The sequence below is a fragment of the Meriones unguiculatus genome, chromosome 6, assembly GCF_030254825.1.
Source record: "Meriones unguiculatus strain TT.TT164.6M chromosome 6, Bangor_MerUng_6.1, whole genome shotgun sequence".
Classification (NCBI taxonomy): domain Eukaryota; kingdom Metazoa; phylum Chordata; class Mammalia; order Rodentia; family Muridae; genus Meriones; species Meriones unguiculatus.
Window position 1 is genome coordinate 8,874,643 of NC_083354.1, and position 26,170 is coordinate 8,900,812.

The following is a 26,170-nucleotide window of genomic DNA, read 5'->3' on the forward strand; positions in this document are numbered from 1 at the left end:
GATCATCCCTCCAACTCCCAATTAAAACAAACTCAGTGAACTGAGTCTTAGGAATAATTTTGAGAGAATTGTTATTCTATTTACTTTCTATCTTGACAGTCATCAGACACTACAAATAGCTTTTACAAAGAAAAATACTGAATTCATTTTAGAGACAAAACACAATACAAATAATTTTATGTTTTCAAAATAAAACCTTCTACATTTAATTTAGTTAAGCACACGTTGCATGCAAAGGAAAGCCAAGTATTTCAGGTTTGAGTGGAACTGAAGTAACCCTGTCAAGTTCTCAGCTGTCTGAAGAAAGTTTGTCTGTGACGCCAAAGGGACGAGACTGGTTAACGCCATCTTTCTCCTAAACTAGCAGGAGCTCAGACACATACAAATTTTATGGCAAGTAATATAAAACTCTTCTAAAAATGATTAACTGTTATTCTATCCAACAGGAAAACCAATACAGCAGCTCTATCTAATTAGCAAAGTCACCAGATATCCTCATGCAGCTCTGGTGTCAAGTGACAGACTTCTGACTGCAAAGTTCTGTCTTACGGCTTGTACTAATCACACATTTTCAAGGAAGATCTCCACTTTAAACTACTGAAGAACCAGAGCACACAATTATCAAGTAAATACACCTCTCTAAGATCTTGTCTAGTTCTGCAGCGTAACGTACAGTTCCACAGATCTCAATGTGCATGTTACAAGGTCATTAGCATAACCAGAAGTAAAATTTTAGATGAGTGGGACAAAAACCACCAAAGAGCTAACACCAAAGTGTTCTACCTCTAGAAAGTTGACACACATCAATCTTTATTTTTCATGTTGAAATTAAAAAAATACTGACCAGAATTAGCCCAAGGAACAAGTTATAATTTTATCCTATCAAAAGTTATCTAACATTATAAAATATAGCTATTAAGAAACAAACAAACAAACAAACAAAAAAACACCACAAACATTTTAGGATAGTTTGCTTTGTTTGAGACAGTGTCTCACCATATTGTGGGCTGACCTTGAACTGCTAGGCTCAAGTGGTCAAGCAGCCCCCTAAGCAGCTGGCATTAACTGGCATATGCCAGTCGACCTGGTCCTTACAGTTGACTTTTCCAGTTCCCTCAAATTTTGGCAAAATAGAATCCATTCAAAAAGTAAAATTTGCTAATCAAGTTTTTTTTTTTTTTAATTCCTTTTGTTTGTTTTTTGGTCTTCAGTAGAGAACAAAAGCATTTTGGCATTTTTAGTTAGAAATAAAATCAGAAAACTTTTGTCTTACATATCTGAGCTAATTATATGGCCTAGCAGCTGTAAAGTTTTACTAAAAAGGAAATAATCAGAGATAAAAAAATTAAGGTAGGTCAAAGTAAAAAGAAACACAATTGATAGCACTAATGTTTTTTTTCCTTACACCTAATAGATTTGTCACTAGAGTCGCAATAAGTCTTTTGTTAACATTTTCAACCACTCCAAACCTCTCCCAACATTTTACTAAGCCCATTAACAGTATAAACCGTGGCTCATAATGCCAGATACAGCCACGTCAGAGTAAACTATCTGCTGACAGAATGGCCTTTTTTCTCAACTTTTTGCTGTTTTATGGGCATTTAAAAATTCACTAATAAAAATGACTTAAAAACATACTTTTAAGTCTTACATTTAACTAGAAAGAAATATATACCATTCATTTGAAAAAATAACAATTTCTACCTATACAAGTGAGAATTCTACATGAATGACAAATGTGACATCAGAAGCTTCCTATTTTTGCATTTTTGTTTGCTACTGGAGATTGAAGCAAGGGATCTCCAGCATGTTAAACATGCACTCTACCACTGAACTACAGTGGCCCAACCCCACATCTTTCAACCTATGTGGGAAATTCAAAGTAAGGGCTTTTGCTGCATTATGCAATTAATGAGTACGTCTGCATTTAGAATAATTTACACAGAAAAACTTAAGCAAAAAGTCTAATACTTTATCAAAATGAGAACAAAATAATGAAAAAATAGCAGAAGATACAAAAAATAAATTCCTATTTGAATTCCTGTGTTTATACAGATTAAAAATGTTTCTTAACTAGTTCTATCGTACAGGTTGCAGCATACTGTAAGATAAAGTACAAAGGTAAGATTGGATATTTGAGATTCAAGCTGCACTTGCCAGGATAGTTTTCACCTGAGTCGCAGAGTGTATGCCAGTGCAGACATGCTTTAGTAGCAGAAGTCAAGGCGCGTTGTCTTTGATTGCTCTTAATATTGTTTAAGTATTTGTGTAAAATTATAAATATTTTACATTTTGGGGCTTCTCTGAACAGATGAAAGAGCATGAATTGAAAAGATATTAAATTTTTTCTTGCTATGTAGCCATATAAAGATGCATTTTTAGTTTAAAATGTCTTTGACAATTATACTTTCACATTTTTGAATATTTTAGAACAAAGGTTTAAAAAAAAAATCATAGATGCTTATATATATATTCCCATGAAACAAAATCACACTCTGAGGAATTATGCAAGTTCACTAAAAAATATCAAATTAATCATTTCCTCCTATAAATATTTTATTTGTGTTTAGAAGTTGCAGTTTTAGTACTATTAACAGAAAATACATAACAAAGGCTTCCTAAAAGTGAAAAAAATAATTATAAATGTTGGAAAATTGGCCTCATTAACATATTTACAGACTTTTACTTAATACATACTCCTTTGGAAATTACTTATATGACATTTTTACAGGCTTTAACTTCCCAAATCTCTGAGTAGTGAGCACTTCAGCTCTGTATTTTCTGTACCCAAAGTTGAACGCCATGTGATTTCTGCAGGTGGAACCTACAAGCCCCAGCTTCCTGGTCACTCTGAGACACTGCTGGCATATTGCTCCACTCCATCCCCTAAGGATGTCTCTGCTGAGGAAGTGTCTTTCAGCAGCTTCTTCTCTTTACTCTGCTCTTCCTGCAGCTTCAGAATTATGTTTCGAATTTCTTCTCTTTTTGTTTTCATTCTGGGGGGAGGAAACCAGTTCACCAAATTCATAGGTAGTTCAAAGTTTAGTATTGGATTCTGAAAGTAAAAAGATTAAATGCTTATTAGAAAATTGTAATATGTGACATTTCAGTTTAAATTACAACAACACTCAAAAATTAAGTATTAGTATCTATTCACTTGTTACATTTCACAAGCTGGGGATTGAGTTAGGCGCTGGAGGTAAAGAGTATTGGCCTATGGAGTTTTCTGTATAGATTAGAGTCTGGCAAACTACCGTTACTGGGCTGAGTTCTGCCCAAACCCTGTTTCTGCAATGAGGTTCATTTGACCAGAAGCATACACATTCACAAATGGTTTGTAGTTGTTTGTACAATTAGAAGTGAGAACTGCAACAGTCTCCACAGTTGCAAACCCCAAGTATTTACTTTTAGGCCTGAAAAAAAAAAAAAGGACCCCAGCATCACGCTCTATAAAAAGACAGTTGATCTTAGCAAGAAAGTATGACAAGTATGAAGTGCAATGAGAATAAAGACCATTGGTCTGATTTTTAAAACAAGCCTGGAGAGTAAGTAGATGTTATCCAGCCAGAAACGTCAGGAAAGTGTTTCAAGGCCTGGAAACATGGCACAATAAGGAAAAGAATGACCGCCAACTAGCCAATACACAGCTATGTATGGGCTATCAGAAAGGTTTTGTTCTTTAGCTCAGTGGCAACACAAGGTCACTAAATATAAACCTGATTGAAGGAACATGATTAGAGTTTTTAGAAATGACTGTAACTGAATGTAACTGATAAAAAAATATAAAAAATAAAAAATAAGATTTAAAAAAAAAATAAAAATTAATTTAAAAAATTAGTTGTGCAGGTCTAAAATTATGGTTTTAGATCAGTAATACAAATAAGGATAGAAAATTATTTAGGTGCAGAACTCCGAATTCATCAAGATGGGATAGACAATAGAATACTTTCTCTTAAGTTGCTAAATGCATTTTGACTGGACAAGGTGAATGTAACTTCTACCAAATGGTTTTGTAACTGTTTCATAATTATTTTTAATATTTTATTATTGAAAGAAAATGAGTCTTTTTTGGACTTAAACGGGGAAATGTTGGCATAATGTTTTTGTGGACTATGTAAAGTTTATCCTTGTTCATTCAAATGCTGATTTCTCTACCCCACTATCTGGTTTCAATCTGGACATGGCATTGTGATGTTTATTCTAAGTATCTCGTGTCTCAAGTTTATGTAAATATGCCTATTATTGTTTTCTGTACTTCCAATAAAACATCAACCAGCCAAAAAAAAAAAAAAAAAAAAAAAGAAATGACTCTGAAGAGCAGATGGCACAACAATCTCTGGTACTGCAGCTCAGAGAGACACTAGTACTGGACTTGGAAAGTGGTGGCAGGAATGAGGAATGTACACACGTGATTATAAGTGCTAAAATAAGATTTGGAGGTTCATTCAATGAACTGTGATTAAAGGAATGTAAGAGAGGTATGGGCAGAGCCATGCCACAGTCGAGAGTGAAGAAGGGATAGTGGAAAGGAGCTGGAAGTCAGGAAAGTACTCAATGTATGGGTAGGGAAGACACAAGAGTTTAAAAACTGGAGAGGCAGTGTGTGTGTGTGTGTGTGTGTGTGTGTGTGTGTGTGTGTGTGTAGATGGGGACAGACAGACAATGAGACAGCATGAATCACAGGACAGGATCAAAGATGATCGACAAACCTGGGATTTGGTGGCCAATAATTATAGTATTTTTATGTCTTAAAAAGTCTCAAACTTGGGAATTTTTATACATTAGAAGCATTTTAAAATGATTTTTTTATTTGTTCATTAAACAAAAAGTCAAATTACACATTTCATTAGTTCATCAGATTCAATGAAATGAAACTCACCTCAAAAAAGCTCTCTACATACTGTAGTATATACACACCACAGTCACTGAAGTTGTTCTGCTGTGGAACTTTTGGGTTGGAACCTTTCATTACATCTTTGGAAAAACTTCTTTTGCTTCCTTTTTTAACCTCCCATTCCACTTCTAAATACCTACAACAGCACACATGTACCAAGAATACACAGACATGTAAATATACTTCCTGCCTCAGCTACAGTATATCAAACAGATAGGGTATAGTTTTGAACTTACTCTCTTAGAATTTTGACAACATTTGAGCGAGAAGGGCCTCTGAGTGAGTCCATAAGTAGGATACAAGGTCTGGAGCATAGAAATAATAGAAGTTAAATATGAATTATGTCACATATATACAAGAAAATTAAAAATAGTATATATTAGTAAGATTTAAAAGCTTGAAATTTTCTTTAGTTTCAGTAAATACTCAAGGGGGTAAAGTAAACATAATAGAAAGAAGACATTTAGATATCTATGGTAATGTAAAACACTGGGTTACAGAATAGTAACACAACTCCAGCAAAATAAAAATGGGACCCTATAAAAGTAATTATTGTGTGTGAGCATATATATGCACATGTATATGTCATGGCACACATGTGGAGGGACAACTAGAAGGGTCTGGATCTTCCCTTCCACTACATGGGCTCCAGGAATTATTTACTCAGGTCATCATGCTTGGCAGCAAATGCCCTTTTTTACTGACCATCTCACTGGCCTCCAATAGCCTCATTGTAAAACACAGCTTACTACAGAAAACCAAACAGGTAACCACAAGAATTTGTTTATGACACAATATAGTTTTTAGGCAAGACTTTATTTTAGAACATTCTATTCAACTCAGATCCAATCTTCAGAATTTTAATTCTGTAGAAGTATGTTGTAAACTCAAATAAATGAGGAAATCTAATGTGCCAAAGTAAGTCTGATATGTTGATCTTTTCTCTCCATTCTACATTACCTCATCTTCTCCCTCTCCCTGCTAAAGATTGAACTCAGAGCATTAGACATGCTAAGCACACATCTAACTCTGACCTACAATGATAAGGCCTGACAGATCTCTGAACTATCAAAATTATATTTTCTCTAAATAAAGTTTGCTTTTCAAGGACCATTAATGGAGTTTTTGCTAATGCTTTCTAAGCAATATAAAGGGAGATAAGGCAGTACTGTAACACTTAATGAATGAATGAATGAATGAATGAAATAAAAAAGCCTCCCAGTTGGACTTCAAATACCATACCAACTTTTTCTCCCTGACTCTAAAAGCACTTATGAATTCTGCTTAAGTAAGAATTGTTCTGTAGTGTTTTAGTCTATGACTCTAATAAAATTTTTTTTTACAGTTTTCAGGATGTAGGCAATGCTTACTGTTTACAGACAGTAGGCTTTAAATGCCATTGTCCTATTTCTGAATTGTAGTTTTCATCAGCAAGGAGTCCATCATCGCTGCTATCATCCTATAAAAGACAGCCTTTGGTTATTTATTAAGAATCTATTATGGATATAACTAGTAATTTAAGAAAACAGCATTGAAGGTAACAAAACTCCTTACAACAAAGTGTTAACACTTCTAATCCCAAGGAGGTAGATGACCTAGAAAGTTCAGCCTGTTACTCAATTTCATTTATCCCATGCTAAAACACTAAAATTTTAAGATTTTGTCTGTTTGTTTGTTTCATATTATTGTATGTGTGCATGTGAAGGTCAGGAGACAACTTTATGGAGTTGGTTTTCACTCCTTCCCAATTTATGTGGGTTCTGGACACAACTTAGGTTATCAGTATGTGAAACAAATGCTTTGCCCTCTAAACCATCTCACCAGGCCTTTAGTATAACACAAACTTTAGTGTAAGACAAACTTTCAGATATTTACATGTGGCAAAGATAGATATTTGTTACAGTTTTTCCTTTCCCCTTATTCTTGTGACATAAAGTCATTTTTTAATTACCCCTTGGCTTTTAAGTATATATATAGATGGAAAATACATCTTATTTTCTTTTCCACCACATGAACACACCAATTTGAAGTGCACAGTAGCGCTCTTTTGCTTCAAATTTCTGATATTCGTAGTATATTGATAGTTCATCAGGTAAAGTCTATATAAATAGTTTAAATGTGAAAAACTTCAAAACCTTAAACACAGCTCAGCCTACATTTTCAAATAGGTATACCAAGGCTCTCCACGATTTAGCCATGGTTCATGGTGATTTTGATTTAAGCAGTTACCTGTTATGTAAACTAGTTCATCTGATTATCTTATAGCTACACATTATAAACTCCAGGATAACACACAAAATACACTGTGCAGCACAACGTATGAAGTATCTTCACTACTATATGAACAACTAAAAGTCTATCCTAACACGAAAATCAGAAACCCGAGTTTCATCTCAAGGACCCATATGGTGAAAGAAGGACTCCTGCAACTGCGCTCTGATTCCCACATACATACTGCAGTGTGCAGGCATGGCCTCTTACAAAAAACAAACAAACAAATAAAAAAATTTCTAGAAAAAGTATGCTACAGCTTCTCACAAAATTTTCTCACAATTTAAATAAACCATTTTCAAAATTAAATTTAATTTTAAGTGTTTATGATATTTATTAGGGCAAATAAGATCCAGGAAATATTCACCTATGATAATATTAATTAAATATTATATGCTCTTATAATAAATAGACATTAAATTGGAAAAAGAAAATAGTCACTGATAAGTTAAGAAAAAAGGCACTGGGAAAGTAAAAAAAATGTAATTTTACCGTTTTTATGAATACTACAATTATGTGTACATAATTAAAAATTATACTGCTTGCCTCTCGGATGTTGTTAGGGCATGGGTCAAGTATAGCCCATAAATATTTTGAAGAAAACATTCTTTTATACAATAGCATTAAACTGAGGGCCTAGTCTATAGTTAATAAGCCCTGTACCACTGAGATATACAGTTCCCACTCCAAGAAATTAACTTTATATAAAAATATTCTCAGGTAGCATTAGAATTCAACACCTGTATCACAGTTTTAACAAGAACACTAATAAATGGATCCTGAAAACTTCTAATTGGAAAACTGGTTTTGTTTTGAAATACAGCCAAATCCAGAAGTCTATTAACTCTGTCACCGGTTCTAAGGTTCTGTAACAGATTCTTACAAAGTATGTGATCTTACTTGATCATCCTGATCTTCTGAGAAGTCAATGAGTTCATCTTCAAGCAGTTTTCCACCTTCTGCAGACTGATCTCCGTAGTTTAGTCTGATTTTGCTTAAGGCATCTATATCAACAGGGAACATTATATGGCAAAAAATAAAAAAACAAGGACCATGCCTATGACCCAGAGGCTAGAATACTAAAACAAATGCAAGTAACAATGATGCAATAAATAAAAAAAAATCTGCTATAGTGTTAATAAAACAAATATAAAGTAAGTTACTTTAAATAAAAACATGGATTGATGTCAACTGCAGAACCGTTACTCAGGCCCTAAAATTTATGAAAAAATAAAAACAAGGTTGTATAAATATGTGTGCATGTAAGGATGTGTGTCAAATATATCTGTACTGGTGCCAGAAAACAAACAGAAAGCACAAGATTCTAAAAAAAGCATAAGTTCCCAAACAAAACCAGTAAGCCATAAAACACAGATTAAACAGAAGTGTATAGTTTTAAGATTAAAATGATGAAACATAGAAACAATGAAGGTTAAAAAACAACAGTACAAATAGAATTGCTTCTGCACAAATAAGAAAAAGTATGAACATTAAGATTATTTATATTATTATTTCTCAATGGAACTTAAAACCACACATACCACAAAAGTAAATGACTCTTAGAATAAAACTGAAATAGACATTCTTTAAAGTTCATTTCAACAGAGTCAAGAGATTTTAATGCCACATATACCAATATTGCTTAAAACAGTGTAGAGCATTTAAAAAATTCATAAAGAATGACTTTTAGGTATTTTAGAAAAAAAAAGTTTACTTCAATCTTGATTAAAGCTATGAAAGGTTAATTAATATAAACAAGGAATCTTGAGAAAGAAGCAAAACAAAATGTGTTCCTGAAAAGGTATCTAAATCAAAATGCTAAAATCAGAAATGCACTACATAAAATAATGAAGCACAATGATAAATCCTTTGTTATACACACCTCTTCAATTTATCTGTTTCAAAAATTAAGCGTTTTATATTTGTTTAAATCTAAAACAAATCCCAAGGCAATTTAAAACTAGTTAATACAATCAGATTATTTCTTGAAGCAAATCATTTTTATCTGTAAAAAGTATTAATAAATTAGTATTTATGTTGAACCAATTAAACTATTTCTAAAGCCACTTAAAAATAATATAGTCTATAGCCATACCACTCTGCATGTGTCTGACTTTCACTGGAACTTTAAAAAGTTAAGCAGGATTGGGCTTGGTTAGTCCTGGGTGTAGAGGTGCATGCCTTTAGTCCCAGCACTCCAGAGACAGAGGCTCTGTGAGTTCGAGGCCAGACTGGTCTAAACAGTGAGTTCTAGGTCGGGCAGGGCTATATAGCAAGGCCTTTTTTTAACAACAACAACAACAAAAAAGCCAACAAATCTGGGCCCAGGGGCCAGGGGGGCATGCAGAGACTGTTGTACCAAGGACCAAACATGGATAGGACCTAGACCCCCTGCTTAGATGTAGGCCACAGGCAGCTCGGTCTCCATGTGGGTTCCCTAGCAAGAGAAGCAGGGGCTGTCTCTGACATGGACTCTGTTGCCTGCTTCTAGATCAATTTCTCCTGGTGGGGTGGCCTTACCAGGCCACAGAGGAAGAGGACGCAGGGAGTCCGGACGAGACTTGATAGGCTGGGGGTCAGTTGGTAGGGGATGAGGGCTCCCACTTTCTGAGGACTAGGGGAGAGGCATGGGGGGGGCAGATATGGAGAAAGGCAGAACCAGGAGGAGATGAGAAAGGGGGCTACAATCTGGATGTAAGTGAATAAATTAAAGTAATAAGTTTAAATAAAAAAAGAAAGAAAAGAAGAGAAAAGGGAGCAGAGGGCAAGGGGAGAGGGGATGATGGAGAGAGGAGAGAAGACCCGGTGGTTAAGCACATATTACTCATCTTTAAAAGAACTCAAGTTAAATTCCCAGCATCCACATTAGGCCACAGCAGATAGCCAGGGCACCTGCACTCACATGTGCATACCCAAAACACAAATACATAATTAAAAATAATTTTAAAACAAATTAGAAACCAAAGTATCATTTAAAAAACAAACCATTTATATATGTACTATGTGTGTATGTGTGTATACACATACTTATCTATCTATAGATAATTTTCAGGAGTCAGTTCTCTCCTTCCAACAACTGAGTTCTAGGAACTGAATTCAAGTTAACAGCCTTAGTGGCAGACACTTTTACCCAATGAGCCATCTTGGCAGTCCAGTGTCTAACTGAGTGACTAAATTTTAAGCCCACATGTTTCTCATGTCCACCGATTTGGTCAATTACTTTACATTATGTCTAGCTGAAAACAACAACAGCTAGCCTTAAAACTGTACACATAATCCCATTCATTTACTGTGGAATATTATGTAACATTATTAGTGAACATTTTTAACTACATAGATCTGAGAGTTAAAAATATGTGAACCATTTAAAATCTATCTTTTGAACTATATTCCCAGGCCAAATAGAATTGAGCTAGTCAAGCAGAAATCAGGACACAAACTTTTTATGACCTCCTAACTGTTGATACGCCATCATTGGAAGACCAGTTAGTCATCCTCTCAGAAGTGGGAAAGTTATGCTTTGAGAAAACCCTTACTTGGTGTACTTTTGAGCCAATGACCTCTTCAAAGCATCTGATAAAATCTACAGAACCTCAATGGGGGGAAAATCAACTGTATCAGTTTTGAGCACCACTTATCAAGCTGTGGGATGTGGCCAACATTGGATTAAAGCAAGATGTAAAACAAAAGAAAACAAAATTAGTATTATCACATACACAAACAACAAATTGTTCTGTGAGGTACTAGTTTTACAGACCCTGCCTTTAATTATAAAGATACAGTTAATGTAGGCACATACATATGAAAGGAAAGCTAATATATAGGCTATAAGAAAACGATGAATAAACCTACATAAAACATTATTTTGTACTTTAGTCTCTCCTAGTGTTTTTTTTTAATTTTATTTTTTTCTTATCAGTTACATTTAATAACTGTATCCCAGCCGTGTCCCGCTCCCTCATTCCCTCCCAATCCCACCCTCCCTCCCTCATCTACACCGTGCCCCTTTCCAAGTCCACTGATGGGGGGGGGACCTCTCTTAGTGTTTTGAGACTGTGTCTTCAAACCTAACTGTCTACTCAACCAAACAACAACTTGTAGGGGCAACTTGGAAGCTCTGCAGCTGGTGCATGTGAAGTGCTAAGCTGTGCTCCAAGGGGACATTTATTTGCTCTCACATTAAAGTGTTAAAAAAGAGACTATTAATATCATTGGTGGTACTTATGACCACCAGGGCTTTGTGTTCTTTTCATTGAACTGTATTCTCTATTTTCTTAAATAGTTGTGATAAAATATAATTCATGCAACATTCACCATTTCAAGTCTACAATCCAGTGCTTTTGAGTATAGTCAGTCCTCTCTATCTCCACATTCAACCAAGTACGGATTAAGGATATATGCAGCCAGGGGGGTTGGTATAGTGGTGTGCACCTTTAATAACAGCACAGGGGAGGAAGGCAGATCTGTATGAGTTCAAAGTCAGCCAGTATACACGGTGAGATGCTTTCTATAAAAAATTGTATACATATGACTTATACATATAAATTTATATATGTGGAGGAAAATTATATATATACTTTTCCTCCATAAATATATATGTATAAGTAAATTGTATTTATCTGTTTATTTATGTATAAATGCATATTATGTATATAATATAAATACATATGTTTATGGAGGAAAATATAGTTTGCACTGAACATGTGTAGAGGCTCCTTTTCCCTTCAAGTTTCCCAAATAATACATTATAGAGGCTGGGAGTACAGCTGAGTGAGAGTGCTTGCCTCACACGTACAGGTCCTGCGTTCAATAAGAGTAAAAATAAAGCATCAGTATGATTAAAAACTACATATTTAGAAACACAACAAATAGAAGTCTACTGGAGAGTGCAAATATACCATATATGAACAATACTCATACATTAGAAACTTGAGCATCCATAAATTAGGGTAACCTTTTCGTGGGGAGTGGGGCTGGAACCAATCTTCCACAAACACTCAAAACAGTCATATATTCACAAATATGGGCAATTAGCAGCTATCACAATATTGGTTTTGAGGTTATCTTTTGCATGGTTTTGGGGGTTGAATCTAGGGCCTCACAAATGCTAGGCAAGCCCTCTACCACTGAGCTCATCATCAGCTCCAATTTCAAGGCCTCAAGAACAAATCCCATAACCACACTTCCTGTTTCCATATTCCCTGCCTTTTGTCTTCTGCTGAAAACCCTAAGTAATCAATCATACTTAATACATATTCCAGTTCTTGAGATTTCAAATAAATAATTAGGTTTAAGAAAATCAATAATTAAAATGTGAACACTGAAAGAATTACAGGTTAAGTACTTGCTTGTTTACCTTTTGCTTACCTGTAATCCTAATGAACTAGACTGGAAAATAACCTAGACACAAATTTGATCTATTTTGCTTTTAATGACCAATTTTTGTTCTTGTTCTATTTTCCCTTTCCATCTTATCTCACAGCTACAGTACCTTATGAAGCTCAGTAGAGCAAAATGTCCTTACAAAAGCTCAGCATACCCTTGCCTCTTTTATCTTTTTGAGACAGGGTCTCAACATAAACCAGACTGACCTTGAACTTGTTATGTAGCTAGGGCTGGCCACTAACTCCTGATCATTTTGTCCCTACTTCTCAAGGTCTAGGACTAGAGGCATGAGCTACCACACCAGAACTTGTGAACTCCTAGTTCACAAATACAAATTGGTAGAGCACCAAAAATGTTCATTATATATAATTTTCCATAATTTTAAATCCACATTTTAAATCCTATAGCCTACTTTATCCCACAAACTTGTAAGTCTACGCACAATTTAATGTTTGCAAGATAGAGACCATGCTGAGTACTATGGATTTTTATGGAACAGATAAGTTTTTTAATTGACACATAATGCACCTGAACATATTCTTAGGGTTGGAGATTATAGCACAGTGGTAGGGTGCTTGCCTCGTATGTGTGAGGGCCTGGTTTGATTCTCTGCAACAGGCATGAAGGGCCACCCTGCAAAAACTTACAGGGTAGAATAAGATATTTTGACATATATGTACACTGAATAATGCCTGTGCTGGCTAGTGTTAGGTCACAAAACTAGTTTTTTACACAAGCTATAGCCATCTGACAGGAGGAAAGCTTGACTGAAAAGTGCCTTCATGAAACTGGGCTGTAGGAAAGAAAGCACATGGAACATTTTTTAAATTAGTGATTGATTTGAGAGGGCACAGTTCAGTTCACTGTGGGTGGGACCATTCCGGGATGGTCCTGGAATAACAAAGCAGGCTGATCAAGCTATGAGGAGCAAGACTGTAAGCAGCAATCCTCCAAGACTTCTGCATCAGTTCCTATCTCCAAGTTGCTGCCCTGCTTGAGTTCCTGTCCTGACTTCCCCAAATGATGAACAGTGATGTAAGTGTATAAGCCTAATAAACCCTCTCCTCTGTCAGTTGCTTTTGGTCATGGTGTTTCACCACAGCAATAGCATCACAAACTAGGTAATGGTGGGGTCAGTACATTGAGTACTTGTGGGTTGGAGAGGAAAGTGACTTGATATAAAAAAATTTTTTTTGATCATAATCTTAGATTCCTGCTAAAGAAGCCAGAAATAATAGTGTCTCATTAAAGGAAATGAGAACCAATTCATAAGGCCTGAAGGGAAATTAAAATGGCATTAAAGAAGTAGCCCTTTCCTACAGAACCAAGTGAAGGAGAACGAGGAACAGGAATCCCAACTTTTGTTTGAAAAAGAAAGTTTTCTCCAACTAAGGACTATGCATGGAGATAACCTAGAACCCCTGCTTAGATGTAGCCCATGGCAGCTCAATCTCCAAGTGGGTTTCCTAGGAAGGAGGTCAGGGGCTGTCGCTGTCATGAGGCTGGCTCTTTGCTCACCTGCCCCCGGGAGTGGGGGGAGCAGCCTTACAGGTCACAAGGGAAGGCAATATAGCCAGTCCTGATGAGACCTGATAGGCTAGGGTCATATAGAAGGGGCGGAATACCTCCCCATCAGTGGACTAGGGGAGGAACATGGGGGAAGGGGGAGGAAGGGTGGGAATGGGAGAGGACCAGGGAGGGGGCTACAGCTAAAATACAAAGTGAATAAATTGTAATAAATATTAAAAAAATAAATAAGTTTTTAAAAATCACAGCTGCTAAAGAAAAAGAAAAAGAAAGCTTTACTTTCTACCTTTGGCCATTTGAATTCAATACATCAATCTGAAAATTGTGAAGACTGCATTTGTCTTGGATGTTAAACTCATGCAATTACTGTATATTTTGAACATAAGAAATTTTCTATGAACTAAAATCATTTCAGGCTCTTATAAGTGAAAAATGTGGAGCTTGCACCTCTAGATTAAATCTCTCTTAAAGAAATATTTGGAGGGGAGGGCTAAAAGGGGAGGAGGGAGGGACTTATGGGGGATATAAAGTGAATAAACTGTAATTAATAAAAAATAAAAAAAGATTAAAAAAAGAAATATTTGGAGAATTATAAATTTGAAGGTTTTTTTTTTCCTTTGAGTTATTGCATCTATCACTTGTGGTATCAAGGAAACGAAACTCAAACACACACATGAAGTAACTTTTAACACATATCTTCTCTAGACACTGGAAGGTAATGGTATGACAATTTTAGTGTGTCCATGACTTGCTACACAAGAATTTTTCAGTGGTGCATCAGTTTCAGACCAGAGGTGCTACTTCTGCTTCTAGGGGTAAACACGAGACTGACTGACTAAGAGACCAGTCTTTGCATAATGGAAGGATTCTAAATGTTGTTCGTCTCAGTGACTTCATGACTGAATACATTAATATAACTTAAGCGATACCCATGAGTTAATGGCGTTGTAAGTAAAATCTACCTCTGTGGCCAATGAGTGTTATTTTATGGGTTCTTTTTTTCACCCTTTATGCCCCACCTTCACACTAGTTTCAACCCCTATGAGAGAAAAGATAGAAAAGATAGAAAAGGAAAGAGATCCCTGAATAAAGTCAGGGTTGAAAAGTGGGCGAAATTATCATTAAACTGCTTCCTACCGTTGAGCCCCTTAGGGTTAAGTTTGATCTTCCCCAGCAGGATATCAAATTTGTTGTTGTTGTTTCTTCTTTGCACAGGACCAAGAACAACCAACAACCCACTTGCTTCTTAGGGCCCTAGGATTTACATATCCTCTTTCAAGTCCCCAGATTTCTAAATATCGCACAATTGCAGAAACTACCTGCAACTGGCAATATCATGCCTCTTCTAGAACACACGGCAAATCATAGTTAGATTCTGCAGAGCAGCCTCATATCCCCACACCTGGGAATAAGATGAAAACATATTCTTATAATAGTTCCGTGTCTTTTAAATGAAGACAAAATTCCAAAATTCTCACTACGTATCTCAGTAAGCCTGACAAGAGAAAATACATCACTTTAACAATTGTCCTTTGAAATCTTTTACCCTTTCATAATCTATCAGTACATACCTGGATGATGTTCAGAGTTTAAGCATTCATCCTGTAGGGCATTCTCGCTTTCAGTTCTATCAGTAACTTCCCGGCATGCAGATTCTTCATTATTTGGTTCTTCATTTTCACTTAAAGCATGATTTTTTTTTTTCACACTACATTTCACACTGTATGTGTTTCTCCGGTAACACGGCTCACTTTCTTCCTGTGTAGCACTTGAATCAGTTACAGCTAAGCAATGTTTTCTATTTAGCATCTTCTTAATCACAGGCTTGGGAGCAGAGTTCTGTGAACAAGCGTCCATCTCACTGGCAGAAGAAATACAACTGTCCTCTACACTTGAAGTTTTTTGCACGGCTGCATTTTCATGGTAATGAGGATTAGGTTCATATTTTGGTTTTTCCAAACCAGGGAAACAAACAACAGCCAAAAACCAGTGTGCACTGTAAAAACAAACATCATTGGAAAAGGTCATGATATTTGTCAAGTATCAATCAAAATGATTTTTTTACAAGTTTGTGAACACTGTTCTTCTAAATTTTTTGTATTGTTTATAACTGTTGTCACTTGCTTATTTAATCAGTAACTAACATACAACGTCCACTAATTTGTTGGTAGAATTATGTAACTACTTATTATTATAGTACCTAACATTAATACACACACACACACACACACACACACACACGTTTTCCTGAGATAGGGTCTGAGTATAGCTTTGGCTGTCCTGGAACTCACTCCATGGACCAGGCTGGCCTCGAACTCACGGAGATCCACCTGCCTCTGTCTCCTGAGCACTGGGATTAAAGGTGTGAGCCACCACTGCCTGGCGTCTATGGTACCTATATTACTATTAAATTATGGTTATAGATTTTTACATTCACTCTTGCAAACAATGTTCTGAATTTTTTGTTTTTGGAACCCATTCAAAAATTTTTTTTATCGTGTCTCTTTCTATTGTTAAAGAAAGAAAGGCTTATTAAAAACTATATATTCAAATAATCCCTAGTCTTATACTATAACATGTAAATACATTACATTTAAAAAGAAATGGAAAACCCCAAAAATTCTACCAGAGAACTCTTTCAGCTAGTAAGCAGCTTCAGCAAAGTGGCTGGATACAAAATTAACTCACAAAAATCTGAAGCTCTCCCTGTATATAAAAGACAAATGGGCTGAGAAATAAGGGAAACAACACCCTTATCAATAGCCACTAATAACATAAAGTAACTGGTGTGACTCTAACAAAGCATGAAAAAAACTTGAAGTCTCTAATGAAAGAAATTGAAGAAGATATCAGAAAATGGAAAGATCTCCCATGCTCATGGATCTATGGTAGGATTAACATAGTGAAAATGGCTATCCTTCCAAAAGTGATCAAAAGAGCCAATGCAATTCCTATCAAAATACCAACACAATTTTTTACAGACCTTGAAAGAACAATTCTCAATTTCATATGGAAAGACAAAAAACCCAGAAGAGCTAAAACAATCCTGCACAATAAAAGATCTGGAGGTATCTCCATCCCTGACCTCAAGCTGTACTATAGAGCAACAGTAATAAAAATGGCATGGTGCTGGCACAGAATCAGTGGATCAATGGAATTGAACCAAAGACCCAGAAATAATTGCACACCTATGGAAACTTAATTTTTGACAAAGAAGCCAAAACCATATAATGGAAAAGACAGCATCTTCAATAAATGATGCTGGTCTAATTGGAGGTCTAAAAAAATGCTAAGACCTGTATTTATCACCCTGCACAAAACTAAAATCCAGGTGGATCAAAGACCTTAACATAAAACCAGATACACTAAATCTGTTAGAACAAAAAATGGGGAAGAGCCTTGACCTCATTGGCACAGTAGACAACTTTCTGAACAGAACACCAACAGCACAGGCTCTAAGATCAAAATTTAATAAATAGGATCTTATGAAACTGAATAGCTTCTGTAAAGCAAAAAACGTTGTCATCAGAAAAAAATGACAGCCTTGAGCCTGGGAAAAGATCTTTACCAACCCTACATCTGTCAGAGGGCTAATATCCAGAATATATAAAGAACGAGAAGTTAAACACCAACAAACCAAGCAATCCAATTAAAAAAATGGGGTACAGAGAATTCTCAACAGAGGAACATCGAATGGCAGAGAAACGCTTAAAGGAATGCTCACTATCCTTAGTCATTCAGGGAATGCTAATCAAAACGACCCTGAGATTTCACCTCACACCCATCAGAATGGCTAGGACCAAAAACTCAAGGGACGATGCATACTAGAGAGGATGTGGAGAAAGGGGAACACTCCTCCATTGCTGGTGGGAGAGCAAATGTGTACAACCACTTTGGAAATCAATCTGGTGCTTTCTCTTAAAACTGTGAATAGTGCTACCTCAAGATCCAGCTATACCATTCCTAGGCATATATCCAAAAAATGCTCAAGTATATAACAAGGACATTTGCTCAACCATGTTTATAGCAGCTTTACTTGTAATAGCCGGAATCTGGAAACAACCCAGATGTCCCTTAGTTGAGGAACAGATACAGAAATTGTGGTACTTTTACACAATGGAATACTACTCAGCAATTACAAACAAGGAAATCATGAAATGTGCAGGCAAACGGTGGGAACAAGAAAAGATCATCCTGAGTGAGGTAACCCAGAAGCAGAAAAACACATGATATATGCTCACTTATAAGTGGATATTAGCCATTTAAGACAAACATACTAAAATCTATAGTCCTAAAGAAGCTAAACAAGGAGGACCCTAGGAAAGATGCTTAATCTGCATTCAGAAGGGCAAACAGGATAGACATCGGCAGTAGGAGAAGACAAGTAACAGGACTGGAGCCTTCCGCAGAGGATCTCTGAAAGACTACCCACCAGGGTATTGAAGGAGATACTGAGACTCATAGCCAAACCTTGGGCAGACTGCTGGAAACATTATGGAAGAACAGGGAGATAGAAAGACCTGGAGGGAACTGGAACTCCACGAGGAGAACAAGAGAGTCAAAAAAAAAAACAAACAAACAAACAAACAAACACAAAAAAAAACCCTGGGTCCAGGAGTTCCTGAAGAGATACTCCAACCAAGGACCCTGCATGGAGAGGACCTACACCCCCTATTCAGAGGAAGCCCATAGGCTGCTCAGTTTCCAAGTGGTTTCCCTAGTAAGGGGTACAGGGGCTGTCTCTGACATGAACTCAGTGGAATGCTCTCTGATCACCTCCCCCTGGGGTTTGGAGCCTTGCCAGGCCACAGAGGAAAATGATGCAGCCAGCTTTTGATGAGACCTGATAGGCTAAGATCAAATAGAAGGGGAGGAGGTCCTCCCCTTTCACGGGACTAGGGAAAGGGCATAGGGGGAGAAGAGGGAGGGGGCTGCAGCAGGGATACAAAATGAACAAATTGTAGTAAATAAATAAATTTAAAAAAATGGCATATGTAATCTAGTTATTATTACAAAAATCTCAAGTACTAGAAAGAAATTTTAGCTCTCCAGCACAAATTCATGTCACCTATACTCAGGTATCACAATTGACAACAGTAGAGTATAGCCTAACAGTCATTAATAACTTCTTATTTACTAGTCACAGAGCTATGTACCAGTATGCAATGGATAGGCTATAGATGAGAGGGTTTTATTAGCTGAGTACAATATCTGTCACGTAGTAAGATACCCCCACTTGTAAGATGACTGGGAAACCTCTACTGACATGGATCGTGATTATAGTGGCTCTAAATTATATATGACTTAATTTCAATTTCAATTTTTATTATTTATTTCTTACAAACAACTTTCCTCTTTTCTCTTAGGAGGCTTGTGCTACTTTATATGATAGATACATTCCAAGAAATCTTATTTATGCAAAGTTTCAACTTGATAACTTTATTATACAATACATAAAAATACAGTCTTCAATACGTTGTCTTTGTAGCTATCACTGATGCTTTGACTTAATAGAGCTGTAGCCTCCTAATTAAAACATCACACACACACACACACACACACTTGTACATACACACATGTACGTATCACCCTTTCCACAGCAGTGCTGGGGATAGAACTGAGGGCCTTCCAAAAACTAACCAAGAAGCTTGCTACTGATACCCTAAAACATGCAATTTATTATCTGTTTTTAAAGGGGGGATCCCAATGTTTGTTAAAAATAACCTGAAATTGTGTTGAAGCGATCCTCCTGCATTAGCCTAAGAAGCTGTGACTACAGTTACGTATGACTAAAACATTTTTAAAAAGAGGGCTGCTCATACTGCAAAGTGAATTTGCTGTACAGAAAGAAAAGGAAGAATGTGATATGAATACACATTTGAAATTTACAATCTGTATGACACAGCAAGGAGAAACACCTATAAAGAGTCCTATACAATACTCATTCCAGTCAACATTAATTACTCAAATCATAAAGAGATAAACCATCTCTCTTCTACCTCAGACTCTCCCCAGATTACAACCAGTGACCAAATTCTTCCAAACAGGTTCTTTAAAATAAAGACACAGAAAGAAAGCAATACAAACTAAAGTCTTAATCACATGATAAAGCTGTACACACCGTACATATATCAACACTGCCAGTCACCGGAAAACAATAATCAAGTGCTGAGGTATCTCTACTGAAGCATTTAGAAGACTGTTTCTCATAGCATGGTTTTCAGTTGACTAAATTCACAAATCCAGCACCTTTACCTATACTGTTAAATGTGAATGAATTTTAATCTAAAGATTCAAATTCTTCTATGTGACGCAATCATCTTTTCAAAACAATGATCTCCATAGACTGTACTGTACCACACAAGCATCATTTTTTGAAATGACTTTCTTTCATTTTGAGCAATAAAATTAGAATAAGGTGTCTGTATCTTCAAACTCAGTAGAAAACTATGTTTACTTACATAAAATAAGTATTTTTAATACAACAAATTTCAGAAAGTTGTTTTAAAACAAATTCTTCATTTAAAAAAAGACTATCATGATATTTACATAGAATTTTACTCACGCTTCATTAAGGGGTACAAAAATAAAATCCTTCTCGAAAATATCTACATGCCGGGTCCATGTTTTCACTCTCCCATGTCGTTTTTGTTGTATCCTGTAAGAAAGAGATAATCAACCTTTAAGTGTCATTATAGTTATGGCTTGTATCCAATGACTTAAGAATTAGAAGATTCAGATGTTAACACCTCATGGTTTCACTTAATATTTTAACTGTTTTAACAAGTTGAAGAAAGAACATGGTATCTTAAAATTAAAATTATATATACTTATATATGTTTGGTGCCCTCAAGTCAGAAGAGAGCACTGGATCCCCTAGAACTGGAGCAACAGGTTGCTATTACGTGCCATTTGGTGCTGGGAACACAGCCCTCTGCAAGAGCAGTTAAGAGCTCTTTACTTAAATGAAAATATATTAGGCTATAGTAGAGACAAGGCTCACAACCACATCTGTCATCCCTCAAAGCCAGAATATTACCATTCCACGTTACTTAGGAATATACAGACACTCAATTGACTAACACTTGGGAAATGCACTTTCAGTCAGATGTTCTAGGCTCAAACACAAACTTTTTATAAAGCCTCAAGGAAGTTATTTATCTTTGTATACAGATGCTTATAAAGATTAAATCAGGCAACATTTTATAAAAAAATATTTTAGAGTTTGTATAAGTGCACACTGATGTTTCCACGATGAAAAACTTACAAAAACATCCCTATCATTCAGCAACACATTTAGTATAGTTCTAAAGTATTTAAGTGTGTATATATGAAATGGTGGCAAAAATAAACTCCCTGAAGCTTAAAAAAAAAAAAAAAAAAAACAAAAACAAAAACTCTTTACTGAGCCATTATTCCACTCCATGAACTGATATCTTAAATGAAGCCTGGAAAGGAAGGCATGAAAGAAACCTCATCATGGAATCTGCAGGGAGGTGTCTTTAGTTCATTTTACAACTCTAGGGAACTTCAGAGCTTCTCCTGGCTAATTTTTTTTTGGGGTGGCGGGGGGGCTCTACCATTTTACTGGTGCAGTGTTGCTACTAGCAGCTACACTGAGATATGAAATCAGAGCATGACTTATTGGTAACTGAAAGGACGCAAGCACAATATGCACTATTTGATAATAAAGCAGCATCATAAATTATGAACAGCAGTCAAAAATCTATTTTAAGTCTATGATATAAACTTAGCAAATTCTTTTTAAATAATTTTAATTTTTTTATATTAATCACAGGTTATTTACTTTGTATCCCAGCCGAAGCTCCCTTCTTCATTCCCTCCCAATCCTACCCTCACTCCCTCATCTCCTCCCTGCCCCTTTCCAAGTTCACTGATGGGGAGGTCCTCCTCCCCATCAGACCCTAGCTTATCAGGTATCTTCAGGACTGGTTGCAATGTCCTCCTCTGTGGCCTAGCAAGGTTGCTCCTCCCTCGGGGGATGGGGGTGGGGGGTGGCTCAAAGAGCCAGCCACTGAGTTCATGTCAGAAATAGTCCCTGTTCCCCTTACTAGGGAAACCCACTTGAATACTGAGCTACCATGGGCTATATCCGAGCAGGGGTCTAGGTTATATCCTTGGTTGGAGAAACAGACTCATAAAAGACCCATGTGCCCTGATATATTTGGTCCTTGTAGAGCTCCTGTCCTCTCCAAGTCATATTAATTCCCCCTTCTTTCATATGATTCCCTGCACTCTGCCAAAGATTTGGTTATGAGTCTCAGCATCTGCTTTGATACACTGCTAGGTAGGGTCTTTCAGAGGCCCTCTGCAGTAGGTTCCTGTCCTGTTACTTGTTTTCTCCTACTTCCAATGTCCATCCCATTTGTCTTTCTAAGTGAGAATAGTAGAAAATATAATTTATATCTGGAATAACACTCGAACTCAGGACATTTCAGTGTCATTACAAGAAGGTGTGCCAACTCTTGAATCTTTTGACCAGTTAAAACCAAGCATTAAGACCTGAATGCTATCAGTATGTAGCAAGGAACTGTAAAGAACTCAGGTGTAACAGAATAGAATTTCCTTAACTTGTCTGAGAGCAATCATTCTGAGAATTTATTAAGAGTACAAACTAAATTCCATGCAATGGTGGTGCACACCTTTAATCCCAGCACTCAGGAGACTGAGGCAGATACATCTCTGAGTTCAAGGACAGCCTGGCATACAGAGTGAGTTCTAGGATAGCCAGAGTTACACAGAGAAATTCTGTCTCAAAAAAAAAAAAAAAACCACAAAACAAAAAAACAAGTCAGGCTGGAGATGCTGTGGTAGATAGCACCTGAGCCTAACTCAGAAAGGCTCTGGCTCTGTCCCCAGCCCAGAGAGAACAAGAGAAAACAGAGCGGATTCAAGCTTTCCCTCAGCATCACTGAGGGAACACTTAGAGCAAGCTGCAGCAGTGATGGTTTCATCACCCTCTAAGAAACACAAATGAGTCCTGTTTGTGAACCTTTGTTGTAGATATTAGACCCACAACTTCTGAATTCTAGGTAGTCTGAAGCTATCAGGATAAAATCATTGATATTAAGAGAGCAGGAACAGAAATAAATGATGTTGCTCAATACAAGTAAGATGATTTTTTTAAAAGCTATCCCTCAAAACTAATGCAAGATTATTTTAGGCAGCTGAAATAATATAAATCTATGAAGAATAAAAATGAACCTAGATGGTGTACTTTTCCTGGTGACAGATTCAAGAAAGAAGCATGTGAATACAGAGATGTGTAGGGCTCTTGTTGGGGTTTGTTTTAAAATATTATGGGCCTTTCATTTTGTATCTACCAATTTAACAAGTTGAGAATAGAAAACATCTGAGGAAAAGTATACCCATATAAGATATGTACGTACCGTTTTCCTTGTCATTACAACTGAAGATAGCAGCCTAACAGATATCTAATGTGTGTACACCACGTTATGAGTATTCTAGAATTAAAGTAAATGAAAGACTATATAAAGGTCAAATGCAAAGATTCAGCATTTCATCTCCAGGACATGAATATCTGTAAATTCCGTCTCTCAAATATGAGACGGTGGGAACTAATACTCATGGATGCTAAGGAATAAGTACTGAACGAACTGTTAAGAATCTGACTTACATTAGCCATGAGTCATACTGGGCAGACTGCTCAGACCCTGAATAATCATTTAGCCAATATAGCTCATGCCTTAGTTGTACATAAAGGAATTAATGCTCAACTAAAAGGAAGCTTGATGGTATTCAATCAGAGGATTGACCTCTTGCAGGAGCAAATTGATACCCTATGGCAAATCGCTCAACCTGGCTGTCAATGAAAGTATGCTGGACTTTGTGTCACTAGCATACAACATGAGAATTTTTCCTGTGCTGCAAATCTGTCTAAACAATTGTCGAGCTATATTTTAGGTAATCGGACTGGAGAATTCGATACTACGATGGAGCAGCTGAGAGTGGCCATTGTCACAGTAAATTCTACCAGAGTGGACGCAGGACTAGCCACAGGATTATCAACATGGATTGCTGCAGCCATGAATCATCTGAAGGAATGGGCGGGCATGGGAGCGTTAGCAGGCCTTCTGGTGTTGGTCTCCTTGGTTTGCCTGTGGTATATATGCAAGATTAGAGTCTCACAACAGTGTGATGCAGCCATGATCATTCAGGCCTTTACAGCCATTGAAGCAGGACATTCTCCCCAAGCATGGTTGGATACCATAAAAAGCTAAAATGATACGCTCAGGATGCGAGGCTAAGCACTGCACTCAGGGTCAGCCACTTTCGACCCAGAGAAGAGCATGTCTGATTGTATGCGGGTTGATGCCCCAGGTCCCGCCTCTGAGAAAAAGGTATCGGACGGGTCTGATGCTCTTTGGGTGGATGACACCTAAATGAACATCGGTACAAAGTCCCAATTTATTTCTAATATCAGAGATCAGACCTCTACTCTTGCCTGATGCATCTAAAACAAAAAGGGGGAACTGTAGAGAGCTGCGGAATGCTATGCCTTAAAGATGGAGCTGGTTTCCGCCTTCCACCTTCCCGATGGTGAGTGCTCTCTGTCACGAACAACTCCACATTTGGCTAAGGCCAAGGCCAAGGATCTGGCTTGCTTCCATGTATGTGGACCTATCTGCATTGCCCCCGTGGCACGCCTGGGTTGGCTACCCAGAGGCTATTTAAGTTGTGGGCTGGCTTTCCCCAGGGTCCGAGGATTGTTCAAGGTTCCTGAATAAACTGCATTAAAAAAAAAAAAAAAGAAAGCCAGGTGTCTACAGGGCTTCCTGTGCATCTTGTATGTGTGGCTCATGAACAGTCATGCAGTAAAATGATCTTTAACAGACAGGATCTGTGCCACATACCTTTTTTCCCCCCAGCATTTTATTTTTTTATAACTTATTACAATTTATTCACTTTGTATCCCAGCTGTAGCCCACAAAATTGTCCCTTCCCAATACTGCCTCCCTCCCTCTTCTCCTCCCTGCCTCTCCCCTAGTCCACTGATAGGGGAGGTCCACCTCCCCTTTCATCTGACCCTAGCCTATCAGGTCTCATCAGGACTGGCTGCATTGTCTTCCTCTGTGGCCTGGTAAGGCTGCAACCTCCTCAGGGGGAGGTGGTCAAAGAGCCAGCCACTGAGTTCATGTCAGAGAAAATCCCTGTTGCCATTACTAGGGAAGCCACTTGGAGACCGAGAGTCAGCGTTCTTCATTTGAATTTCTCCCTTCTGTTTCTTGAGTAGTGTCCCTTGAGTCCAATCCCCCACTGGGGCCACATTTCCAGGAAAGCTGACACCTAAATGTGAACTTCACCGTTCCGAGTCTGGCAAGAAAACTGCAAATATTTTTAAGTATCCTGCAAGAAAAGAGTTCATCCTCAAGGGTTGGAAGAACAAGCAAAATGATAACCAAATTATTTTCTAATCTTACAGAAACTCACTTTCTAAAGCCTACACGACAGTAGAAATTTGGCAAAGACTATGCACATCAAACCGTTCTCGGGATAAATATTGAAATGAGGAGATGTTTTGGAGGTTTGCAATGTATTGTGGGAGATTTCAAGTAATAAAGACAAATATCTTATCAGTCATGAACAGTTAAATATTGGGATAGAAAGAATTCTGTTTTAAGTATTAAAAAAAAACTTGTTTGGAATTAAAAAAAAAGAATCTGACTTACGATAGATTAGTTGTCTCAGCATTTTTCCTCTCTCTCTGATTAAGGCGTTTATAGAAAAAAGAACTGAATATATGAATTCGGTCAGCTTCTTCTTTCTTCAGTTTTTCAAGCACCAAGTATCTATTTTAAGCAAAAACAATTATACAATGGATCACAGTTCACTCAGTATACAACTACTCAAGAAGTGATATACATTTATTTGGCCACGATAATCACTATCTCTTAGAGATGAAGTTTACTTCATGTGCCAGATGCAACAGTCATCAAAAATATCTTCAAGCAATTTAAAGTAGTCTTTTTTAGAATTAAAACTATGATTTGAAAGATATGTTTTAAAACAAACTCTAAGCCAGAAAAAATATTTATACAAAAATAATGTATA

General features: G+C 36.9%; 1 protein-coding gene across 5 annotated transcripts in view; it reads right to left on the bottom strand.

The window, feature by feature from the left end:
- Positions 1–2,538: 2,538 nt before the first annotated feature.
- The window catches only part of Senp6 (SUMO specific peptidase 6), an 87,381-nt gene continuing 63,749 nt past the window's right edge, over positions 2,539–26,170 (bottom strand). For all 5 annotated transcript variants that reach the window (XM_060384700.1, XM_060384699.1, XM_060384702.1 and 2 more), the window contains 8 exons: positions 25,789–25,908; positions 20,643–20,735; positions 15,649–16,073; positions 8,066–8,169; positions 6,265–6,353; positions 5,131–5,199; positions 4,880–5,030; positions 2,539–3,055 (listed from right to left, as the gene is read on the bottom strand). In XM_060384700.1, coding sequence (XP_060240683.1) covers positions 2,846–3,055; positions 4,880–5,030; positions 5,131–5,199; positions 6,265–6,353; positions 8,066–8,169; positions 15,649–16,073; positions 20,643–20,735; positions 25,789–25,908 — 1,261 coding nt within the window. In that variant the 3' untranslated portion in view covers positions 2,539–2,845. The remainder of the gene's footprint in view (positions 3,056–4,879; positions 5,031–5,130; positions 5,200–6,264; positions 6,354–8,065; positions 8,170–15,648; positions 16,074–20,642; positions 20,736–25,788; positions 25,909–26,170) is intronic.